This window comes from Sinocyclocheilus rhinocerous, unplaced genomic scaffold (assembly GCF_001515625.1).
Source record: "Sinocyclocheilus rhinocerous isolate Xijiao unplaced genomic scaffold, SAMN03320098_v1.1 scaffold368, whole genome shotgun sequence".
NCBI classification, from domain to species: domain Eukaryota; kingdom Metazoa; phylum Chordata; class Actinopteri; order Cypriniformes; family Cyprinidae; genus Sinocyclocheilus; species Sinocyclocheilus rhinocerous.
The window spans coordinates 759,049-783,263 of NW_015664681.1; the positions used below are offsets into that span (position 1 = coordinate 759,049).

Here is a 24,215-nt window from a genome sequence, read left to right on the forward strand (position 1 = left end):
CGTCGGCTGCACGATTGAGCTCGCCTGGGATGTGAACGGCGCGAAGCGACCTCAGATGCTTCTGACTCCAGAGGAGGAGATGGCGGGCGAGTTGCGACATGCGACGGGAGCGTAGACCGCCCTGGTGGTTGATGTACGCAACGGTCGCAGTGTTGTCCGTACGGACCAGTACATGCTTGTTGTGTGGCAGCGATTTGAAGCAGCACAGAGCAAGCCATACTGCTTGCAACTCGAGGCAGTTGATATGCCACTGCAGTCGGGGCCCCGACCAGAGCCCCGCAGCTGCATGCCCATTGCACATGGCACCCCAGCCCTGGCAGAGGCATCTGTTGATACAACAAAATGCCTGGATACTTGCCCTAGGGACACTCTTGTCCGAAGAAAGTCAAGATCTGACCATGGGCTGAAGGTCTGACGGCAGGACGGGGTGACTGAGACCCGGTACGTGCCGTGTCGCCATGCCCATCTCGGGACCCGGTCGTGAAGCCAACGCTGAAGCGGTCTCATATGAAGCAACCCGAGTGGCGTGACAGCGGCTGCGGATGCCATATGCCCCAGGAGCCTCTGAAACTGTTTCAGTGGAACCGCCCTCTTGCGCTGGAAAGACCCCAGGCAGTTCAGCATCGAAAAGAGATCCTCTGCACCGGGGAGAGTTTGCTCTTTTCCCAGTTGACCCGAAGCCCCAATCGGCTGAGGTGACTGAGCACCATATCCCTGTGTTCGCACAACTGCGCTCGGGACTGGGCCAATATGAGCCAGTCGTCGAGGTAGTTGAGAATGCGAATGCCCGCTTCCCTCAATGGAACGAGGGCTGCCTCCACGACCTTGGTGAAGACACGAGGCGACAGGGATAGCCCGAAGGGGAGGACCTTGTACTGATATGCTCGCCCTTCGAACGCAAAGCGGAGAAACGGCCTGTGTCGAGGGAGAATCGAGACATGAAAGTACGCGTCCTTGAGGTCGATCGCTGCGAACCAATCGAAAGGACGGACGCATTGAAAGATGCGTTTCTGCTTCAACATCCTGAACGGGAGCTTTTGAAGGGCCTGGTTCAGCACGCGTAGGTCCAAGATTGGTCGTAACCCACCGCCTTTCTTGGGTACGATGAAGTATGGGCTGTAAAAACCTGACCTCATCTCGGCTGGAGGGACCGGCTGTATCGCATCCTTCGCTAGCAGGACCGCGATCTCTGCACGCATACCCTTGGGCCGCCCCACCGTTGAGGGTGGTGAGGACGGAGGAGGCACCAGGCCTGTTTCGGGCAGAAAAAGGTGCCCTCCAAGACTTAGTCACCTCCTCATGCACTTCTGGAAAGAATGGAACCGGAGGAGGCTGCCGACGACCGGCCTGCGCCCTCAGGAACCAGTTGTCCAGCCTCGAGCATTCGGGAGAAGGAGGAGGCCTCCAGTGCAGCCTGACACTCTCGGCGGCCCGGGAAAGCATAGCAGTCAGCTCTGGATCTGACTCGGGCAACGCCACTCTTCCTGACGGAGGCAGCGCAGCTGAATCGTCATCTCCAGAGCCTAGCTTGCCCTCCGATGCAGCGATCGACATCCTGTCATCTGCCTGCGCTCCGCACGAGATGCTGGGCCCCACCCTGTCCGAGGATCCAGCGAGCTCATCCGGGATGATTGGGCTCTCGGGCGAGATCCCAATTCGTCAGTCACGAATGACGTAACGTCGAACGTGACTGACTGAAAGGGAACTAAACGAGTCCTATATAGTGTGATAAATAGGAAACAAAATTGACTCTTGGCTTGAGATAGCAAGAACATCCTTTAAAATAGGATTGAATATAAAACTGTCATTCCAAAACACAGAGTTTCTTCCATCAAAGCACCATGTGGTTGATTCTCTCATTTTTGCATCAATGTCATGCTACATGATTCAGCTTGTTATAAGTTTAGGATCATAAACAGATGGCTTGATATTCAGCTGTAGCATTTTATAATACAACTTGGACTGCATTGGTCCCTCAGGGATCTCAAGCCATTCAGGTCTTTAGACAGCATAGCAGATCCAAATCATGGTTCAAAGCTGATTGTTTTTGTATTGGACTGCAGTGTTTTGTTTTCTCCAAAATACTGTGTACATTTATTTAAAGTGTTTTGTCATCTATCAATATTTTACACCATATTTTCTTCTAACCTACTATAAACACCATTTCTGTTCCATGTTTCATAAACACAGGCATTACTACTACATTTGTGATGTACCTTCACACACATACAATACATACACATTGGTTTCTTTATGTTCAAAGTGTTTCTCAAAGCAAGTTTGAGTGAGGTGTAAGAGGCTTGAACGTTGCCCAAGCTGACGTCTAAAGGCACACAGAAACCATTATTTCAATAGATCCCCTTCAGTCAGCAAAATCTGCACACTCTGCCTAACCTGATAAGAAAAGCTGCTGTGCGGACTACTATATGAGCCTTGATGCGTGCAGGCGTGCTCGTGTTTGCGGGGGAAAAGTTATGAGATTGTTTTCATTAGCAAATAACTAGGGTCGCTGAGTCAGGGTTTGACTGTGGCGCACAAGCTCACAAGACAATAAGAGAAGGAAAAATGATTGTCAGTTTGAGGTATATACTAGAGAAATACTGACAAGCAGAATAAAGCCACTGGGTAGCACTACTGGGTTATAGACTGCTGTGAGATACAGTATCTGTGACTGACAAAACAGCATCTTATCAAAGCAAGCTTAGAATTCAGAGCCTGCAGGTCAGGTCATAAGGCTATACAGTACATCTCTGTAAATTATCAATTATTTATTTCAGGGGATTTCCAGTTTGCCATAGCATCGGATGATAACTCTGAACTGTGGCTGAGCTCTGATGAGAGTCCGCTCAATGCCCGGCTCCTGGTGTACGTGGGACAGGTGTGTACTATGATATATAACCCTTAAATAAACCAGGCTGCACTTCTGATCTATTTATCTGTCTATCTATCTGTCTGTCTATACAGTGGAGATCAAAATTACAGAACAACCTACAATTTCCTAAATTTCAAGGTCACTGCTTAGTCCTGTAAGGAGCAGAAGGGCAGTTTTTTAAGCATATTTCATACATTAATTGTATTCTGAAGAACAGTAATCTTAAATGAGATATTTGAAAAAGAACTCTGATCAAAATTAAAGAACACTTACAGATACCTACAAGTTATTGGTGTTAATCTGGCACCTTGTGCTAATTTTCTGACAAACCCTATTCAACTGGAAGCATTCCTCCCATTTTCACTGAGACTGCAAGATGGCGGGCCTCTCTAAAGTGAATGAAACCCTGTGACAGGAGGTTGTCTAGATCAAGGCCAAAGGTTGGTTGAGAAGTTGGTCATTCCAGATCTGTGATTTCTTGAATATTGCAGCTTTACAATGACACTAATTCATTCAAGTCCCACAAAAAGGCTGGTCGTCCACATAAGACAAATGCACGAGATTAGAGGATAATGTGGAGACTCTCAATTGGGAATCGGTTCAACACTGCAGCTGGAATTGCTTGCCAGTTCAGTGCTGAACAGGGTATGGATCTGTCTCTGCATGTTAAAGAGAAGACGGACTAAGAGTGAATGCTGCAGTGACAAAATCTCTAATCAGCAGAGAGAATCAAAAGGCTAAGCTCACCTTTGCTGAGGAGCATGTTGTGTGGACAGAGGATAACTGGTCCAATGTTCACTTTAGTAATGAGAGCATGTTTGATTTATTAGGGTCTGATGGGAAACATTTTATTTGGCGTCAAACTGGGGAAAGACTGAAGCCCGAGTGCGTAAAGAAGTCAGTGAAAGGTGTAGGAGGAAGTGTCATGTTGGGGGATGTTTTCTGCAGCAGGAGTTGGTCCTCTTATACAGATACATGGCAGAGTGAATGCAAATGTTTTTCAGAACCTCCTTCAGCAACATGCAGTTCCTTACCTGCAAGCATCTCCCAATCAGCCTGCAATTTTCATGCAGGACAATGGCCCCTTCACACTGCAAAACAGGTAAATGGACGGCCCAGAGGCCTGATCTAAACCCGATTGAAAATATCTGGCAAATCCTTGGCGACAAAGTTATGGCTAAGAAACCCACTACAGTCACCAAACTATGGAAGAGACTGAAGGAAGAGAGGACCAAGATCACATCAGCGCAGCATGAGCCTGTAAACTTCCTACTAATTTCTGACAGCTGTAACCCTCCAAAATTTTAGTTGTAATCTTCTTTTGTGCTACAGTGGTTACTGTTCTCTAATTTTGTGTTTTCCACAAAATAAAGTTTTTTGTTGAAATGCCTTGGAAAACATGTTAGTAGAACAGTGGTATACCTACAGCTGATATTCCTTCATTGAGTGATGAAGATTTACAATATTTCAGAAAAAAATAAAGTATTTATAGATTGTTCTCTAATTTTGATCTCCACTATAGGCCTATAGTGTTCTGCCTGTCTGTCAATCTGTGATTCTGTCTGTGTTCTGTCTGTCTGTCTGTCTGTCTGTTTCAAGGATTTAAACTTTTCAAACTTTCACGCAAGGATTTGTCAAGCCGACATTTAAAGTTTGCCATGACATTACTTTCAATTTCAATTCATTTTATTCTGCTTCCCCACATTCAAATTCAAATCGCAAGTCTGCTTCCTATTTTCTACCTTAATTTAACTTCAAATTCAGGAATTTGATTGGAATTCAAAATGCATTCTCAGTTCAATTCTGAATAGCACAACCCTGAATATTGTGTGTCCTGTGTGTGTGGCTAGAGATGAGTTACAGTCTCTGCTGTTTGTTGTCATGTAGCATGGCTCAGAGTGGACAGCTCCAGGAGAGTTCAGCAAGTTCAGATCTCAAACTTCCAAACCTGTGCGGTGAGTGTCATACAGCATATGTTTCCTGGATTTACCACCATAATTAAATGCATATTAGGAGAATATGACACAGTGGATTGTCTTCAGCATGGAAAGGCACTTGCCAGCTCATTGCTTTATACAGTTATACAGTAAATATATTAAGTATGCTGTGCTCTGGATGAGCAGCAATGAGTGAAACAACATCACGCAGTTGTGGTAAGTAACACATTTTCTTGTCATTTCTTTTTTAAATGAACACTTCACAGGTTATTTTTTTTTTCTGTTCAGCAGCAGGTCTGAACATGCAAATCCATCCCATATCTATTGTAATTTTTAATGTGAGTTTAAATGCCATCAAACTTTGTGACTGTGTAAAAACATACAAGATATATTAAGCCATTCATTATCCACTCATTAAATCCAGCTGTGTAAACCACATGCTTTAAGCCCGTAATCAATGTAAGGTTGTTATAAGACATCGAAGACAGCACATGCTCAACTTTACTGTTAAATGAACAAACGTCAGGGGGAGTTACTATAACAAGCACGCTGCCCAATAGGTGTCTGTACTGACAGTGTGATTGTGAATCACAAGGGACACATTAAATAGTAGTTTTGTCTGAGTGAAGTGTCATGTCGTCCGTTTTAATCGCCCTTGTCCAACCACTGCTGATTGGTGCTTCAGTGGAGCTTCAGTGTGAGTGGTGTGTGGCACTGAATTATTCATCAGCAGTGTCAGTCTAAAAGCGAGCATGTACATGTTCCAGAATATTTTAGTGCTAATAAAAAACGAGCATGCTTATTGACACTCCAGAGGGAAACGCAGAGAAGTGCCTCCTCTTTTCGCTGAGCTTTGACAATGGCCTGGCACCGGTTCAAACTGCTACAAGAGTGTCTTTGATATCCTCTTGCTTTTCTAGTTGAGGATGTCAGGATATAAACTTTTTACTTTTTAAATTTTACTTCTATGCAACCCAAGTTAGACGACTTTCTGTCTGCCTACCTCAGTTCTCTGTTTGCTTTCATTTTGCCCTTCGATTGGAGCTTGTTAGTTTGGTGACACAGACAGAGCAGAGTAGGCTGTTGCGTCGTAAAGACTAATGGGCTGGATTTTAGAGCGTAAACAGGGCAGACGTCTGACAGGATCGTCTGGAATTCCCACAGTTGCTGGGCAAAATAATGCACTAAGTTTTCTCAGTTCTGAGTAGTGTCTATAACTTATGATAATCACGAATGATTACATGTAAGTTAATGATTTTATGAAGGCATAAAAAAATCTTGTGCAGAATTTACATAAGATTGAATTTGTGTTTTGTTTTGTTGTTGATGAATGTGGATTATGTAGTAATTAGCATAATCCAAAAGCTATAATACATGCCTAAACAATTTCCATATAAAGGCTTTCCACACAAACTCTCCTTAATCTATTTTGTGCTTGCATTTTCTCTCTTTTTCTGTATAGATGTGCTCTCGCCCAAGATGACATTCAGCAAGATTTTTGAGTGTACCACTCTGAGGACCAAAATGAAAGACGCCTTATATAGAGGACTAGCCTACTCATTGTTGACTGCATTTTTATGCAGAACCTATCCCAGATAATTTTTTAAAATTCTGAAATAAGACTGTATTATCATGCTATTATTAAAACAATACATTTATTATTATCATAGTTAGCAAATGAGACTCTGTGTCTTACTCTTGTGCATATACTGTACAGTGTGTACTGTATAGTCTTTTTATCACTTACATAATAGAATGGAGTATATCTGGTTTGCCCTCCATGGCTGAAGGAAAGAAAGGGCAGAGTAACTCCAGGAGTCTCAGATATTGCATGTGACATTTATGGGAATATGCCAGTTCTGCAGGGCCAGCTGAGGTCAACCTCTCTTGACATTCTAGAAGTATCTGTCACAAGTGTGCTAGGGGATGTTAAAAGCAGTTTCAGTTCACTAAATTTATAAAAGGACATCCATCAGATTGAATTCTAATACTAGTACATTTACATTAGCACTTTTTGAATATTTATCCAAATTGCAAGTTTAAAAGTGCTATAAATAACGTACATAAATAATGTAAATAATGTATAATGTACTCTAAATTGACTGGTCCTTGAATAATAGTTTAGTTTGTTTTGTTTTTTTTTTACAATTTAATACAAAAGTACAGTGTAATCCCAAAACTCCATCCTAAATTTTATACTGTCAAATTCAGTGGATTATATCATTATGTTCTGTCTTTCTGTATTCAGTTAAGGCAGCTCTTGTTCTGATGAAGTCATTGATTGTTCTGTCTGTTTGTTATCCACTAATCTGTGCATAAATTACTCACTTACTTGCCCAAATGAACAAACAAGAAACAAACTTTACTCAAGAGGGAATTTGCATTTTAAAACAGTTAGCAATCTCCCTTCTAAGGTTTGTTTTTAATTAAATTTGTTATGCCAACGCTTACTTTCATGTTACATTGGGTTTATGCAAATGTCTGAAGCATTCATAAATGAAGTCAGGATAGTGGGTGCAGTCATCAAAAAAGAAAAGAAAAAAGTTAGATAAATAAATCAAGGCTACAGAGAGAAATGCATTGTGGCGCATGAGTGAGTGATCTGAATTTAATGCTTTTTAAAATTTTATTTAAACTAGGCTGCTATCATGTAAATTTGCACATTGTTCATTTGCAGGAACCATTTGTGGAGGTTAAATGTATCATTTATGAATGATGGACATCAGTATTCCCTTTATAATAAACACTATAATCAGAAATGAGCACCTCAAGACAGAAGGCGAGGTCTTCAGACAAACTTTCCACTTTGCTGACATTACAGTGGAACACTCCATTTGCTTAGAACAAATGTGACTGTTCTGATATAGTTTAAAATGTTAGAGTAATGCCTTTTTTAAGAGTAATGCCATTTTTTCTGTACACTATCATCATACTCTAAGTCAATTCTTTTTTCACTTATAAATAGATGGAAAATACAGATTTTCGTAGAATTAAATAGCAGTTGTTGCATTATGCCATTTATCCTCATATAAAAGCAATATTACAAACGCATCTTCTACGTTGGAACAAGGAATACAAATGCAGAATCTGCTTTTGCTCATGTGGATTGTGCTTATGTAGAAGTCTGCCCTTGTGAGTTGTTTGACATCTCAAACACGCTTACTGTGTTGCTACAGCAGTCTGTTGAGAGTATGTTCATGTGGGCATTGCCTGAATACACTCTTTCTTTATCTCTCTCATCACTTAGTCCTATTCAATTATTGAGCAGAACACTTTCAGATGGAGCCAGGCAATTAGTCAGCCAATTAAAACTCCATTCTGTACCCCCTCAAGCCTGTCTCAATCTAGCCCTGATCTACTGGCCACTCCTCTCTTTTGTAGTCTTAAAACCTTTATTGACTTGAGCTCTCAGTACACAGGAAAAACAGACTGCCATTAGAAGGACAACAAACAAACACACATAAATGCTTGTCATGCTGATTGCTAATGCTCAGTTGATTTGGTGTGTATGTGTACATAAAAGGAGTCATAGGAGGAAAGATGTTGGGGATTCTTTCCTACTGAAATAGTGTAATGTGTGACGCACAGTTGCCGATAAGTTGTGTACTGTGCAGTCAACTTCATGATACCCAAAACGGTTTGCAGTGTGAAAGGAACAGCGATCCGACAACTTTAAAAACCGTGTAGTGTATACATGGCATAAGTGGCATTGTGATGGACATGTGGATGGAATTGGCTTCTTGAACGAGAAAAAAAAAATGTAGGGCAGGACTTGGTTGTGGGAATTGATTGGATCATTGGATTTTTGTCGCTTTCTATTGCTGCAATCTCATGTGAGTGATAGGTTGCTGGAGAGGAGGGATTTTTGTCCTGTATCATCAGATACTAAAAGAGACATTGTTGTGAGGGCGAGGGGATGTTATTGTAGATTACAAGGGCACCTTCATTTAAAATAATAATGATGTTGAATAATAACAATAATAGAATTGTGATTTCATTGTGACTGTAAGATTTGAAGTACAAAACACATCTTTTTCACAAAGGCAGTTGTCTTTGTAGCAAAGCCTTCGCCTTCTCATGCTGTCACAGTGAGCCGCATTGCAATATGAATTGTATTTGGCTGCTTTAATCAAAGCAACTCCAGAAGAACATCTGAAGAATAATCATGTGTCATAATACAAGCTGCTATTCACGTGTCTGCCTGTGACTTCTGTCTTTTCTAAGATGAAATCATCTTGCTAAAAGAAATTCAAATCCTGTGGTCTGTTTATACATAAATATAGTTTACACAAGTGTTTTCATCCAATTATCAACACTAAAAAAAATCTCCTGGAAGCTGACATTCGAAATCGCTTTTTTTTTTGTACAAAGTGGCATCACTTTGCCATTTTATTCTGTTGGAGAGATAGAGAGAGAGAGAAAAAAAATACTTGGGAAAAAGAACCTGCAGTATCATTTCTGAGTTTAGAAAGGTGTTTCTTTGAATATTTCTTTGACATTGGGTGACTTTTTCTAAAATACTTTAAACAAGCACATTGTTTATAACACGCATATGGCACAGCCGTTCTGTCCTTATTGCTTAATTTGATACTGTCACCATTGCTTTGTATTATTAGGTTGACTTGTTTTATGTTGATCAACTATTCAACTATTGGAGGTCACCCCAGAATGCTCATCATTTGCTCTTTATTTTAGTGTGAAATTAATGTAATGTTTATAATATCAGATACGTTGCATGTTGATTGATTAAATGAAAATGTATTATAGGTTTTATTTAGATTAAATGCAGATAGATGCAATTGCTTTTTTGACCAACTTAGGTAGGACATAAATACATCTTTATATGTACTTTCATAAAATTCTATTCTTGAAATATGTATTATATACTTATTATATTGTATTGAAATACGGTTAAAGTGTACTGCCAAATGTATTGACAAGCAACTAAGGTTAACTAAAGTATACTGTAATGTGATTTCAGTAACAGTTTAAATTAGGGAATCCTACTCACTATTAACCAGTTGCTTATTAGCATGCATATTACTATCATAATTGCTGTTTATTAGTCCATATATAGCACATATTAATGCCTTATTCTGTGTGACCATGTTTCTGATCCCTTAATCAGAATCCAGAATCCTTAATCCTGCCCCATCCTGCCGGTACTGACACTCGAACCAGCAACCATTGGGTTACAAGTCTAACTCTCTAACCATTAGGCCACGACTGCCCCTTTAACTTTACTACTAATCTCTGTTTTTCTAGTAGTTGAACAAGATCATAGTGCTTCTTTGAGTAGATGAGAAGGCACCTTAAGGATTCTGTCACTAACAATGTACACATCTTCCAGTGGTCTACGGTGCAATGTGCATTTTTCATCTTTGCATCTGCCACTGTTTTTCCTTTCCTCATCTGGTCTGTCCCTCTATAGCTATTTGATAGTGTCCCCTACCCTCTCTTTCTTTCACTTTAATTCTCCTCCTTTCCCCCCTCTCTCCCTTTCTCTGCAGTCTCATGTCCTCACGGCGATACTACTTTGAGGTTTTGCACAAGCAAGATGACAGAGGTTCAGACCATGTGGAGGTGGGGGTGAGTACAGAGCCAGAGTTTGGTAAATTCTGGTTAATTTACTGTACGTTGAAGTGTCACCAATGAAACTTCAGTGAAAGTGTTAATAAAACATTAAGTCATAGTGTGTAGAAATTGTATGTAATACCTTTTTGCTGATATTGTTTTAGTCAGGACATTTTGCTACCTTTTAGTATCCTTTCCATTAGACTGCCTACCAGGCAGAGCTGTTTTTTAATCATTGTACATTTATTTTTAAGTAAACAGACTGAAATATGGGATGCGTCATGAATGAACTCTGTTTAAGTGGTCTGCAACACTTATGCTTCTATAGCCTTTTACTATTTTCTCTACCTCTCTTTCAGTTATTGCATTATATAAAGCTGAATAAGTGGAAAGATGAGAAATGTGGCAAATTAGTCAGGGAAACATTTTCCATGGCCCGCTTCACTTAAATCTAAAAAACACATTCTCGGTAATGGCCAGATCAGAATTATCGCAGCAGTACAAAACATGTCAAATTTAGTAAAAATATAATGGCTATATTCACAGCAAACAAACATCTACCAGCCCACTACTTTTGTAACCCATTACTCATTAAAACATTTATAGATACTGCGTCTCTGACCATTACAATATCCTTGAGTACGTAGTATAAAAGCCTTAAGCTTTTTGATATACTGATTATGTCCGGAGTGCACCCAAAGGATGCAGAGTTTAACCAGCACATTTCAGTAATTTTATTATCTAGGAGAAGATAGAAAGTAGAAGACAAACAACGAGAGGCAGTGAGACAGAGAACGAGAGAGAGCTGATAATGGAATAGAAAACAAATAGATTAAAAATAGATTAGATCATTTTGTGTTCTTTCTCCTTTAGAGCAAAATTCAATAGTAAAACCTGAGTATGAATAGAATCTCCTAAATGGAAGCATAGTTTGTAAAATAAAATTAATACAATTATAATAAAAATAATAATAAAATTAATACATTGTTAATACATTTCCATCTAAGCCTCTTAGATACTGTTGCACCCTCTGTGTCTCTCTCCCTGCATATAAATGTATATTTATGAAATGAAACATGTTATTTAACATTCTTTAATTTATTTTTCCTCTTCATTATTCCACTCCATTTTCATTGTAGATATGCTTATTCTAAGCTAAATTTAGCTGTATATTAAATAGAAATAACAAAAGAGCAGGAAAATAGATCAGCTAAGCATGGGGTACTTCAGGGTTCCGTGCTTGGCTCTCTCCTCTTTTGGATTCAGACAACATCTCTGGGACTGACTGGCATTCAGGCACATGGATTTTCCAGTAAAATCAGACCTTTCTTACCTAAGCATGCCGCACCACTCCTCATCTAGGCTTTAGTCATCCCTAGACTAGACTACCGCAGTGCTCTTTTATCTGGCCTTGCTGTATGTGAAATCAAACAACTGCAAATGATCCAGAAAGCGGCAGTGGTGGTCTTCAGCAAACCTGGCAGAGCACATATTAATCTTACCAACTCCATCAGAACAGCTGAGTCCTGTGTCTACCATCAAAAAAAAGGTCTGACTCACACAGCTCTTAATGCACTTACTTAACTGTACTATTCTCTTTCTGTTGTTTCAAAGGGTCACAGGTTCTCCCCTTTATTTGTCTACTGGCTTGTAATTTTCAGGTCAATTCTGGAGCTTTGTATAACAGCACTTTTCATTCTTTATCACAATGATGCAGTGCATTTTTTGTAGTATTCCTCATTTGTAAATCACTTTGGATAAAAGCATCTGCTGAATTAATAAATCTTACATTGCATAATCTAACATAGCAATTATGACTAAAGAACAAAAGTGAATTCATAAATGTTTCAGGTTAATAAAGCTCTCTCATCTCTGCTTCTTACTGTATGATGCTTTTCAGAATATTTTTTCCTCATTTGTAAACTTAAATCATATCCCCTAGATCGCTTCATTTCTTTGTGATGGAATCTTTTGATGAATTATTAATCTGAATGTAAAACTTCAACTAAAGTCAGTCTTAAAGAACAAACTAGACAACTGAGTAACAGTACAGTACAGTGAATTAAATTCAATTAGTTTGACCCTTTTATTTCACACATTTGACTGGACAATCAGCACAGGGTAATGATAGCGAAACTGTTAATTGGAAAAAAAAGGATTTAGTGTCATTTTCTATAGATTTTTCACTTCTGCTCAGAGTATGTCAGGTAAATTGTTACACGGCTTTCCTTGCAAGTCTTAGAGACTGGACATTTTTATCTTTAACAGAGTATTAAAGCTGTTATCTACATGCAACGCTAATGTGAAAAGCGATCCCTCCTGCACAACTTTCTTTGTACCACTTATAAAGAATTTTTTTTTTTTTTCAAATCCGCACTGCACAAAACTTTCAGTGCCTGGAGGCTGAGAAGGCCAAAGATGACGCAGCTGTGCTTCACTCCTTATTTAATGTTCAATGCAGAGTGCTGGAGAAGAGGCGCTTCAAAGACATGAGAGGAGCCCAATGAATAAATTCATTGAACTTGGAGGTATTCTCAGCTAGAGAGTCAACAGGGACCAGACACCAAAAAGCAAAAATAGCTAATTATCTGTGGCAAACACAGGAATTCATTTATTAACCAAACTGCAGCGGGCTAGTCTGTGGAGTTAACTGGAGATGCTTTAGATGTTTGATGTTATCAGGCTCACTGCTTCTTTAGGATTCTCCCCTTTTCCCAATTTCACTGATAACACATATTAGATCAGAAAAGGTAGGCTAACCTCTGTGATGTGCGCACATGCTTAAACTTTTCATGGTTGCACCCAACGCCAGAGTTATTCTGAGCCTGATTAGAATTTTAACAGAATTCCCAGGCTTTGTAGGGACAAAGAGATCTAATAAAGCCTGTCTGATGTAATCTGACCAGAAACTATCCAATATGACATTTGCAGTAGGAGCTATTATGGACGGTGCTGCCAGTCAACAGTGAATGGGCTCAATTTTATTCATCATCAAGACAAAAGAAATACATTTGTAGCTGATGCAATATATGCAACATCATGCAAGCTGCACATTGTTTTCTAGGAATTCTAGGTGTGTTTGCCATTGACTGCGTATAATTATTTGTGCAGAAACAGATGAAGCTTTGTAGAAATCTTTGCTACTTAAAGGGGTCATATGATGCTTTTTTAAAGATCATTATTTTGTGTATTGATCATGTGCCTTGGGTAGCGTAGCAGGTTGTTTTACCTCCTATTTTCTCATCAGTACAAAGAATCTAATGATTATTTTTAGTCATACATGCAATGACAAAGAACAGTGTTAGCAGCATAGCTAGTCCTTGATTGTTGTGTAATAATGCTTAGGTGTGTGTGTGTGTGTGTGTGTGACCATGCATGATTGTTTGCATGGGCATATTTGTGTGCGCATGTGTGTGTATTATGTCACTGGGGGCAAACAGGCATCTGTGGCTCCTCAGATCTGACATTGTGCTGTAACTGCACTCCATCGATTCCCGAAAGGCAGATCTGACCTTGAGAAACACAAGCTGTGCAGAACAACAGGGTGAATACTAAGCACTGAAGAAAACTGATTCAGGTGTGTAAGATGCTTACGTTGTGTGTGTCTAAAACTAGTCCTCATCAATGAGTTGTAAGTAACGGTATGTTTGTTAGATGTTTGATTCTGGCACGCAACAAGATTGAGTCTTTGTCAAGATTCATTGACGGTCAAATAAATCAGCGAATTCATAATTGAGTCAAATAATCTTTTAAATGCTCATCTTTTGAGTGTGTGCTCGTGACTAATTAGAATGCAATGACAATGAGTTTGATAGACACTGCTGCTCTGTTATGTACCATTTTCTGGGCCTGAAACTGTCAAACTATAAGCAATGTCGACATCAAACTGCTCTAAATTCAAATTAATTTCTCTCTTTTTTCTTTTTCTTTGTTCTCTCTTTCCCTTTCTATTCCTCTCTCAATTTTTTTTTCAGCTGTAAAGTCTGAACTGCTGAAAGCCGTTGTGTAGTGTAGTGTGGCATTGGTGTGTGAATGAGAGAGTGGAAGTGTGTGTGTGAAGATCAGTTCGATAAGAGTTATTATGCAACTGCTAAGTGACCTCTTGCATGAGAGTGGCCAAGAAGTGATGTTGTAATTGTAGAGCCTCTTTATAAGAATTGTTACGTGTCTGTATGTCTGTATATTTCGAGAGCCAATGCCATCCCAGCCATCCCCATTGTGAGGGCAAAAGCAGAAAAAGACAGGGGAGGGTGGAGGGCGATTCACTAAGAATGAATTGTGGCTGCTGATAGTGCATGCACTTTTACATTGTTTAAGCTCTCGATTTACTAAAGGAATTATGCATATAGATAATGCTGCAAATATGGCAAAAAAATCTGTGCTGAAAACAAATTGTATGGCACTATTTCAGACCTTGCTGTCTGAATGCAGTAAACTACCACAATCTGGCATGCTTTATTGCGACTGTACAACATCACAACATTAGGTTGAATAGCTGTCAGCTATTAAATTTAAGTACGCAATTAGATAATACCAATTTAGGTCAACCAATTACCAAACAATGCTTAATTTTGTTAAGTCTATGGTGTAAAATGGTCGTATTAGCAATTAAAGAAAAAAAACATTTAAGCAAAACATGGTCAGGTCAAAGTGTCTGAATAATTTTTGGTCTCAAATTTTTATCAATTTTACTAGTAGTCCACTGTATGAAGAATTTTTGGGTATAAAATGTCACAGTTTACATTATTTTGCTATCCTCAGTTACATAAATGAACTATAGTATCCTGCACCAACTAATATAAAAATATCAAACTGTTGTGACGAGTCAGAAGCGTGTGGATCCATTTGCAGCTTTTATTAGAATAATCAGACAATACAGGGTCAGATACCGGCAAGGTAGAACAGCAGAGACAAGGCTGAGACAGAGTCGAGTACCAGGCGAGAGATCGGGGCAGGCGGCAAGCAATCAGAGTCCAGGGGACTTCCGTGATGCGTAGCACCTTTCCCTCTCCGAGAGGGTGGCCATCTAGCGCCTCCACTGCCATGGGAGAGTTACAGGGGGTTAGTTTCAATTTATGTTGTACCGCGAGCTCATATGATACAAAATTCCCGGCCGCTCCAGAATCTAACAGAGCAGTGGTAGTAATTATCTTGTCTTGACTAAATACCTTGGCCGGTAACTTAATACTTGATACAGAAGTTGCAATACGAGTATTGACACTCACCGATCGAGAACTTTTTGGTTTGACTGTATGTATATACAGACCACAAAACCAATTTTTGTCAGTTATTTGAAATTGAGATTTATACATCATCTGACAATCGGACAATATTTGACCGAGAGAAGAAGAAAAAAAATAAATAAATAAATAAAAATATATATATATATAATCATAAATTAAGTTTTGATATATTTACGGTAGGAAATTTACAAAATATCTTCATGATCTTTACTTAATATCTTAATGATTTTTGGCATAAAAGAAAATCGATAATTTTGACCCATACAATGTATCATTGGTTATTGCTACTAATGTGGTCCAGGATCATATATTATTCATTGAATTTTTTTATTAAGCTGGGCTGCAAGTGGTTAGTGAAAAATTAAATTCAGGTAAATATTTGCATAAAAAATACGTATATTTATTTTATTTATTTCATTAATGTTATTTGGTTCATTTGAACTGCATGTGGTTACAGAATAATTAATTTTATGATATTTTTGTAGGTGGTTAACAATTAATATTTCAATATTTTGAAATAGAAAAACAGGTCTATATACACAGGAATAAACAAGCAACTAAACAAGACACAGGTGAACTGAATTGATAACTATGGAAACAAAAAACAACATACTTAGAAACCTAGCAAACAAAGAAAACAAGAAATAAACAAAGGGAACTAGAAAACACGAACAGCGTAATGAAAAGAACAGGAAGAGTACTCTTGAACATAAACATGACAGTTCTTCAGTGATTATCAAAATTCAGTCATTAATTTTATACTTAATTTGATTCACTAATTTTATTTTAATTTTACTTTCTCTTCTCTTGCAGTGGAGACCTTTCCTTCCTGGGTTGAAGTATGATGTCATTGACTCAGCTTATATCTCGTTGTACACAGGTAACTGCTCCTTCCTTTTTGAGTTTTTTTAATTTTTTCACGCTAAAAATACATGCACGCATTTCAGGGAAGATAAAACAGAAAATGGAAGTAAACTCTCAAGAGTACCATTTGCAAACTCGGCCTGTTCCAATTATATCTGAATATTGCAGTTAACATTCACAGCCTCTGAACATTACAGTTTCTGCTGTTTGCGTGAAAAGTGTCATTGTACTTATATTTGAATGTAGGCAGTGGCAACTAGGTAATCACCAGAAAACACTTGTCCCTGAGCCTCCTGACAGTCAGCATATACTTTGTGTTCTTTCACATATCGTCTTATCAAGCATTACACATGTTCATACGTTCCCCTTCAAATTACTGCCATTCATCAAGGGAACTGACTTTCATTTACACATGCTTTTAAGAGGAAGTAGAGACACAAAGTGAGAGACGGACAATGAAAAAAGAGAGAAAGACAATCCCCATGGCCCTCCTTTGCTTCGTTTACGTAATTATTTGAGACGAAAGCAATTTTTTCGATTAAATCCTCACTGTACTTAACAAGCTGAGGGAGAGGGGGATGTGCATTAGCTTCCATCGCCATCCCACGCAGCTCACCGGAGAGTACGAAGCCAACTCCAGTGTCCTAATCATTAATCACGCAGACCACTCCCTCAAGGAAGACCGCACCGCATGTAAGGCACACACACTCTCTCTCTCTCCCTCTCCCTCTCGACATGTCATCAGGGAGATGCAGATGGAGCGAGATCTCCTGGGTGGTTTGGCTTTGACTGTCTTTCTGCTCTGTTAACAACAGATACAGTGTATGGCGAGCTGTCAGTTATCTCTTGTCACTGGCACCTGTCTCCCTTCCATTTGTTTTGTTTATGTGTTTATTTGTATTTTGTAGTCATTGTGTAATCATAATTTCTTTTGTGTAATTATAGTTTCTATTATTTCACATTTTTATTTTAGTTTTTTTATTATGATTACTTTGTTAATCATGGTTATATTATTGATCAGTGTTGCATTTAAAGGGTCTGTATTTGCACTTTTTTAAAAACTATTTTAGTGTTCTTTATTGGCAAAAATATTTTACATTGAATATTTTACATGTATATCCAGAGTATTTGCATTCTGTACGACTATACATATAAAAAAGTGCAAAATTTTAATTGAAAAAATATATATTTAAAAGATACACTGTAATTGACAAAGAAACATAAAAAGTGTTAATTCATGAAAAGCAAAGGAAAAATGAAATAAGCAAATAATGATACAGTAAAATGAAATATTTTTGTGACTGCTAGAGTCAGACATTTTTGGAAATGTACATTCTCAGAAAAAATTTTTTTTTTTTGCAAATATTATACCCTTAAGGTGCAGTAAGGTGAAATTTTGCTGCTGAATTCCATACATTTCAACAGGAATCTGTGCTATTGAGAGTTTTACACAAAGGGCAAAAAAGATTTGCAGATTTTTCTCATGTTCTAGTTGGTCACATGCAGAGCTGTCATGCTCATTCAAACAGGTTTTTGAGCCAAATGGATTTGAATGCAGCTTCCAAAAGACAAAAAGCAATATTTTGACATTTGATAATTAACCCTTTGAATATTTTGCTAAAATTCGTAGTTATGCAAAAAATATGCTATATATATATTTTTTTTTTTTCTTCTTTTTTTTTTTTCTAAAACTAATTGTTCTAGTATAACCAGTAGGAGAGGACTGATGTGTGATTTGGTGATAGTTCATTGTGTTACAGTGAAGTTATTGATTTTTTTTTTAATTACAGTTGTTATTGATTGTATTTCATTAAACAATTAAGCAAAATATTTTTTTTTTTTATCAAATTATGTGTTGTATTATAACCAGCAGGAGAGCAGTGACGTGTACAGTGTGTTACAGTGAAAGTATTGATTTTTTTTTCTAATTACAGTGATTTAATATCTTTCATAAAAAATCCAAAAAACTATGCAAAAAACTTTTTATTTTTTCAAACTAAGTGTTGTAGTATAACCAGCGGGAGAGCAGTGATGTGTGAACTAAATTTGGTGACAGTACAGTGTTTTACAGTGAAGTCATCGAATATTTTTTCTAATTACAGTGAAGTTATTTAATATTTTTCATAAAATCATAAAAAATATGCAAAAAATTTTTTTTTTTTCAAATCCTGTACATCCAAAGTTAGTACTTTATTTGATAAAACTCAGAACTGGAGCAAGGAGATCTTGTTTTCTTGTTTTGTCCAATTTGTCCTTGTTTTTCATTTTATGTTACAACTGTTTGGAATTTTGCAAATTTGCATGGACTATTCAATAACCAATAAAGCCATATGGTCCATTACTAAAGCGTCAACAGAGATATCAGTCAATGCCTGCAGTCTTTCAGCCTCCTAATGGCACATTTCTGCTCCATCTCTTTGTCTGTTTTCTTCATCTTGGATGTTACTGTAACATCCAACACCCTTATATTCTCTCTTTTCATCCCTCTATCAGTGTTGTGTACTTGCTTTCTGCATTGCTGCCATCAGTGACTGACTTTGATGCTTTATAACTTACACTTGCCTAGTAACACCCCTTATATTCTCTCTTTTCATCCCTCTATCAGTGTTGTGTACTTGCTTTCTGCATTGCTGCCATCAGTGACTGACTTTGATGCTTTATAACTTACACTTGCCTAGTAACACATTTGCAGTGGATCAATAGGACTAATTAAAGTGTGTTTTCATCAGCGGCTAGCTGAACAGACAGTGTTTTGAGCTCTCATAACGTCAGGAGATAAACCATAATGAATAGAGTCTCCCTCACATACACACACCTGCATGTTTCAGTGCCCATAGACTGATCACCAAGGGATTGTCTTAAAGCGTAGGCTGTGTGTGTGAGCCTGGTTGCATCTCTTTAAGCCTTGGGGAAGTATCCATATGAAAAAAAAAAAAAAAAGGTGATCCAACCAGAAAAGAGGTTTCCCAGAGTGAGGTTGGATTTAGAGTTTCATCAGGGGGTTGGGGCACAGCGATGTGGATAATATTGAAGAGAAACATGTTCAATAAGTGTCTGCTCTGGCTCCAGATGTAGTGTGCTAATGGAATGCTGTTTAAAAAATTTACTAAAATATGCAGTCGAGAATATAACTTATAAATATATTTATAAGGAGAATATAAACATCAGGTTTTACACAGCTTGTGCATCTTGAGTACAGTTGTCATTAAAGTTCATAAAATTCTCAAATTCATGTACATTTATTTTATTTAATAAACTATTATAAATAATTATACATAAAAATAACAATTATAAAAAATAGAAAAATTATATAAATAGTTATGCAGATAATACATGCAATTAAAAAAAAGTGCAATATAGTAGCATCTACAGTGGTCTTAGACTTTCGGACCCTAATAAATACTGTACATTATACACTTCTTTGTCAGCCATAGAAAAGCCAATATTCTACCATTTCTATAATAGCAAACAGCAGGGTTGTTGAGTGTTAGTCTATTAGCTGATTTAAATTCACATGCTGTCTCTCACGGTCCTTATTCTCTGTCTCTGACAGATGAATCCAGTCTGAAGATGAACAGTGTTCATCACATCCCACAGACGCTGGCCAGTCACTCTCTCACTCTGCGGGTTAACCATAAGACAGAGATACCTACTGCAGATATGCTCAAACCAGACCCACGAGACACCTTCTACAAGAGTGAGTATTCCCTACAGTGTATATGGATATTAAGGTCATTTATGTACACTGTCCAGTAGGGGTGTAAAGGTACACAGACATCACGGTTCAGTACGTACCTCGGTTTTGGGGTCACGGTTCGATACGAGTTCAGTACAACAGGAATTTTTTTTTTCATTTATTTTGAAAAGACAGTAGTTCTTTTTAATTTTAATTAGCTTGTATAATTTCAAGATTTAAAGCAAAAACAGAATGGTCTGAGTTTAGATTTGTGAAATTATGCTACTTAAGACACCTGCACTAAACAAAAACAGCAGACTGACTGAATGAAAATGCAGATTTATTCTCTGACAGCAGGTGGCGCTTATGGAACAGCAGCGATACAGCGTTTCCTTGGTTGCCGCTGTAAACAAAGCAGCTGCGCTTATAAACACTACGTTAATATGCATTATATGGTGGTAGGTAGAAAAGAAAATGCCATTGAAACATTTCTGAAGACGGTCAGTTCCTCTCAGAGATACATTCATATAAACCCCCACATATTTGTCTTCCTATATTTTTTGCATCACGAACAGTGAGCTTGATCTCCCTGGTACAGTATTTTCTCCTCTTTACAGACCTCATAAAAGTTCCACACAAATTACATTTTGGGAAATGATTGCAATGCAGTTTGTGTGCAATTCTGGAATAGAGATCGGCCAAAATAAAACTAAAAACCGGTTCCGATTTATAGCCGACATGCCATCTGAACTCACCGTTCTTGTTTTGGGTTGGTGCGTAGATCATCTCTTCTTCTGCTCTTTCCTGTCGTGACGGTTAGCGTTGCATTGGATTTGGATTTGGATTTGGATTGATCGCCTATGACTGACTGTATTCGTCGTCTGACTGCATGAACAGAACCATGACGTCTGTACCATGACGGTTCGGGACGAATACATGTACCGTTACACCCCTACTGTCCAGTCATATTGCTGGATCTCATTGTGCTGCTCTCAGTTGTAATTTAAATCATGCATTCACACCTGACCCAACTGATGCTTACCATTGGTTTAATACAATGATGGATATATAATGTGATATAATGACATAATGTGATATATCATATATAATGCAATATGTCATAATGTTCAAAAGTTTTACATCAGCTAACAAAACTCTCCATATGTGTTGAAATATTTTCTTGCAGCATTCTAGCACTGTTGTGTGTACTGTGTGTATAGCTGTGGTTGGTAAACAAAATAAACATCCATCTCTCAGGATAGACAGTGTGGATATGTGGTTTGCAAGCACGTTCATGTTTAATTGCTTGTGTGGAAGCTCAGCAGCGCATTGGTGGATCCATATGGTGGTGTAGATATAGGATGTCAGCTTGTTAGGAGCAGCACCACTGAATATGTGACAGTCAGGACTGAGATACAAGCTAATAGTGATGAATGGAAGCCGTTGAATATCTGTATGGAAATCAGCAAACTGATTTTATGTAACATTTTTAATTTAGATGAACGAGCAGTTATTTGTATGTCAACTGTCTTATGAAGAGTGTGGGAATTGTCTCATATGATGCCGTATTTGTTGTCCTAGTTCCCATGATAGATCAGTCCAGGCTGGAGAATGTTCTGCCATCTTGTGTCTACTCTCCTACCTACGTGGTGAAGGACTTCCCTATCGCACGCTATCAAGGCCTGCAGTTTGTAAGTAACAGTCTCGCCAAGCACACTGTCTATGTTGATAAGAGAAATGTTGGCTGCTGATTTTTAAAAATGTACTAAAATATGCAGTCGATAACTTACCTCACTCTAGTGCAGCTTTGGCTCAATGAGTTGCTTTAAGCTTTGCAGTTGTGTGTTCAACTTTAGAGCATTTGATACATTATTTCATATTGTGAAATATTATTACAATTTAAAATGACGTTTTCTGTTTGAATATATTTTCAAATGTAATTTATTCCTGTTATGGCAAAGCTAAATTTTTAGCATCACATAAGAACATTTCTTCTTATTAATATTTTTGTGAAAACAGTGAACATTTTTTCAGTACTTTTTAAATAATCAAAAGCTCAAAAGAAAACCATTTATTTAAAAGATTTTTTGCTGTCACGTCTGACAAATTTATGATCAACAAATGTTAATTGTTGATCATAAATTGCTAGTTATGAAATATGTAATGCTATTTTTAATAATATTTTTGAAAAACACTAGAGTTTAATTTTATAAGAAGCGGGATATAAAATTTATTTTATTTTCATGAACTAGGGGTCTGGGACCCACTAGGGGGGCCTCAGCACACTTCTGGCCTCAAAATGATTTTTTAAAAAAACAAAGCAAATTTTTAAATAAGCTAAAATCTTTGAAAATAAAGATGTTTATTGATATCATATTCCTTATTTGAATGTGTTTCCTGACATTTTTATAAAAAAATCAAGTCAACGGGGTAAAAACTGGATAAATGAGGAAAATTAAAAGTGTGATTTCCATTTCCATAAAAGCCATTAGAATTTCTGAAATTAATATATAATATAATTTTCTAGTTATGTCCAGCTCTGAAATTTGTGGTTTGCTATACTGCTGACTGGTTTGCTGACTGGAAAATCATGTGAATTTGCTGATCATAAAGAATGTGATTTTGAATAACATTCAATTCATTTGTTTTATTTTTATAATTTATTTTAATATATTGTCACTCCTAGTTTCAGTAAATAAAAAAAGTTTGAAAATAAACAACTTTGTTATTGAAGCGAAGTACCAGAAATGTCTTGGCCTACATAGGGTTTTGAATATTGTCTTGGACAGTGGCCCCCATGAAAAAGGATGAGAACCACTGATGAAGTGGACCTGCTCTTTTTAAAAGATATGTCTGAGCTTAGAGCAAACATTGCCCTCTTTTGGTCATCACTGTTAAACACAAGTCTGAGAAGAGAGGGTGGTGCGTACGTTAAATCTCATGCTGTCCAATTACAGTCACTGTTTTTAATTCTTCTGATTGTATTATCTGATACACTTTTGGCTTAATAAATACATGTCTTTACCTATTTTCTCTTATTCTTATGTGTGCTCAACCAGGTCTACCTTTCTTATGTGTATCCCAATGACTTCACCAGACTTACTCATATGGAGAAAAAGAACAAATGCTTCTACCGAGAGTCTCCTGTCTACTTAGAAAAGTATGAATCCTGACTGATCATAAGAAATTAAGCAATAACTAAATATGTAAATAAAAAGATAACAATGGCCCTGTTACTCTTTTGAATTGTCATGTAGATTTGGCTTCTACAAGTACATGAAGATGGATGAGGATGAGGATGACCAGCCTGTTTTCTTCCCCAAACCTGATGGTCTGTGTTCAGCTGGGATCTTAATAACAGATAAGAATTCAGCAGCTGTTTGCTCTCTTTAAAATCTCACCATCTGTAATGAGCCAAGCGACATATGTGTTCCCAGGGTTCAAAATTAACACAAACCAGACGGCAAATGTGAGTAGAAATGGGCTTTAAGGAGTAAATAAAACAGTTGGCCGCCAACTTTATTAGGATCATTACATGGTTTAGGTTACACTGTTAGTAAAATACAGTTTGATTGTCACTTATACAAAGATATTGTACAGTATATCACAATATCGCATTTCACATTTTTTAGTTTTCTCTTTTTTTTGGTCAACGACCACTCGAGATACGAAAGAAGGAAGGAAGGCAGAGAGAGTTTGTAACCATAACTGTGAAAAAGCATTTATAAAGTGTAACCTAGTGAGGATGTGTCATTCCTAGACCAGTCCTTCTGAAGCTTCAAGGCATTAAATGGTAGAGATGGTCTAGTAGTGAGTGCACATAGATACATCATAAATGTTTCCTCCCTGCAGTCACGACATGAAAACACTATTAAAATTATAATTTAAAGAATATTTTATATTAACTGACTTTCTGTTAATGCAGTACAACCTTCTGTGGTCTCCAGTGCATTATGTGATTCATTTACAGCGAAACAAAAGAAAACATAATGCGTTTACCTCAATAATCATTTTATTTTATTTTTTGTCTTGCATAAAATAGTCAAATT

General features: G+C 37.7%; 1 protein-coding gene across 1 annotated transcript in view; it reads left to right on the forward strand.

Annotated features, from left to right (window-relative positions):
* b4galnt4b (beta-1,4-N-acetyl-galactosaminyl transferase 4b) overlaps positions 1–24,215 on the forward strand; it is an 84,855-nt gene that overhangs the window by 54,265 nt on the left and 6,375 nt on the right. Inside the window, exons 7-14 of the mRNA XM_016541043.1 lie at positions 2,778–2,878; positions 4,760–4,827; positions 10,320–10,398; positions 16,440–16,506; positions 20,044–20,187; positions 21,748–21,857; positions 23,226–23,326; positions 23,424–23,497. Of these exons, the coding sequence (XP_016396529.1) occupies positions 2,778–2,878; positions 4,760–4,827; positions 10,320–10,398; positions 16,440–16,506; positions 20,044–20,187; positions 21,748–21,857; positions 23,226–23,326; positions 23,424–23,497 (744 nt within the window). The remainder of the gene's footprint in view (positions 1–2,777; positions 2,879–4,759; positions 4,828–10,319; positions 10,399–16,439; positions 16,507–20,043; positions 20,188–21,747; positions 21,858–23,225; positions 23,327–23,423; positions 23,498–24,215) is intronic.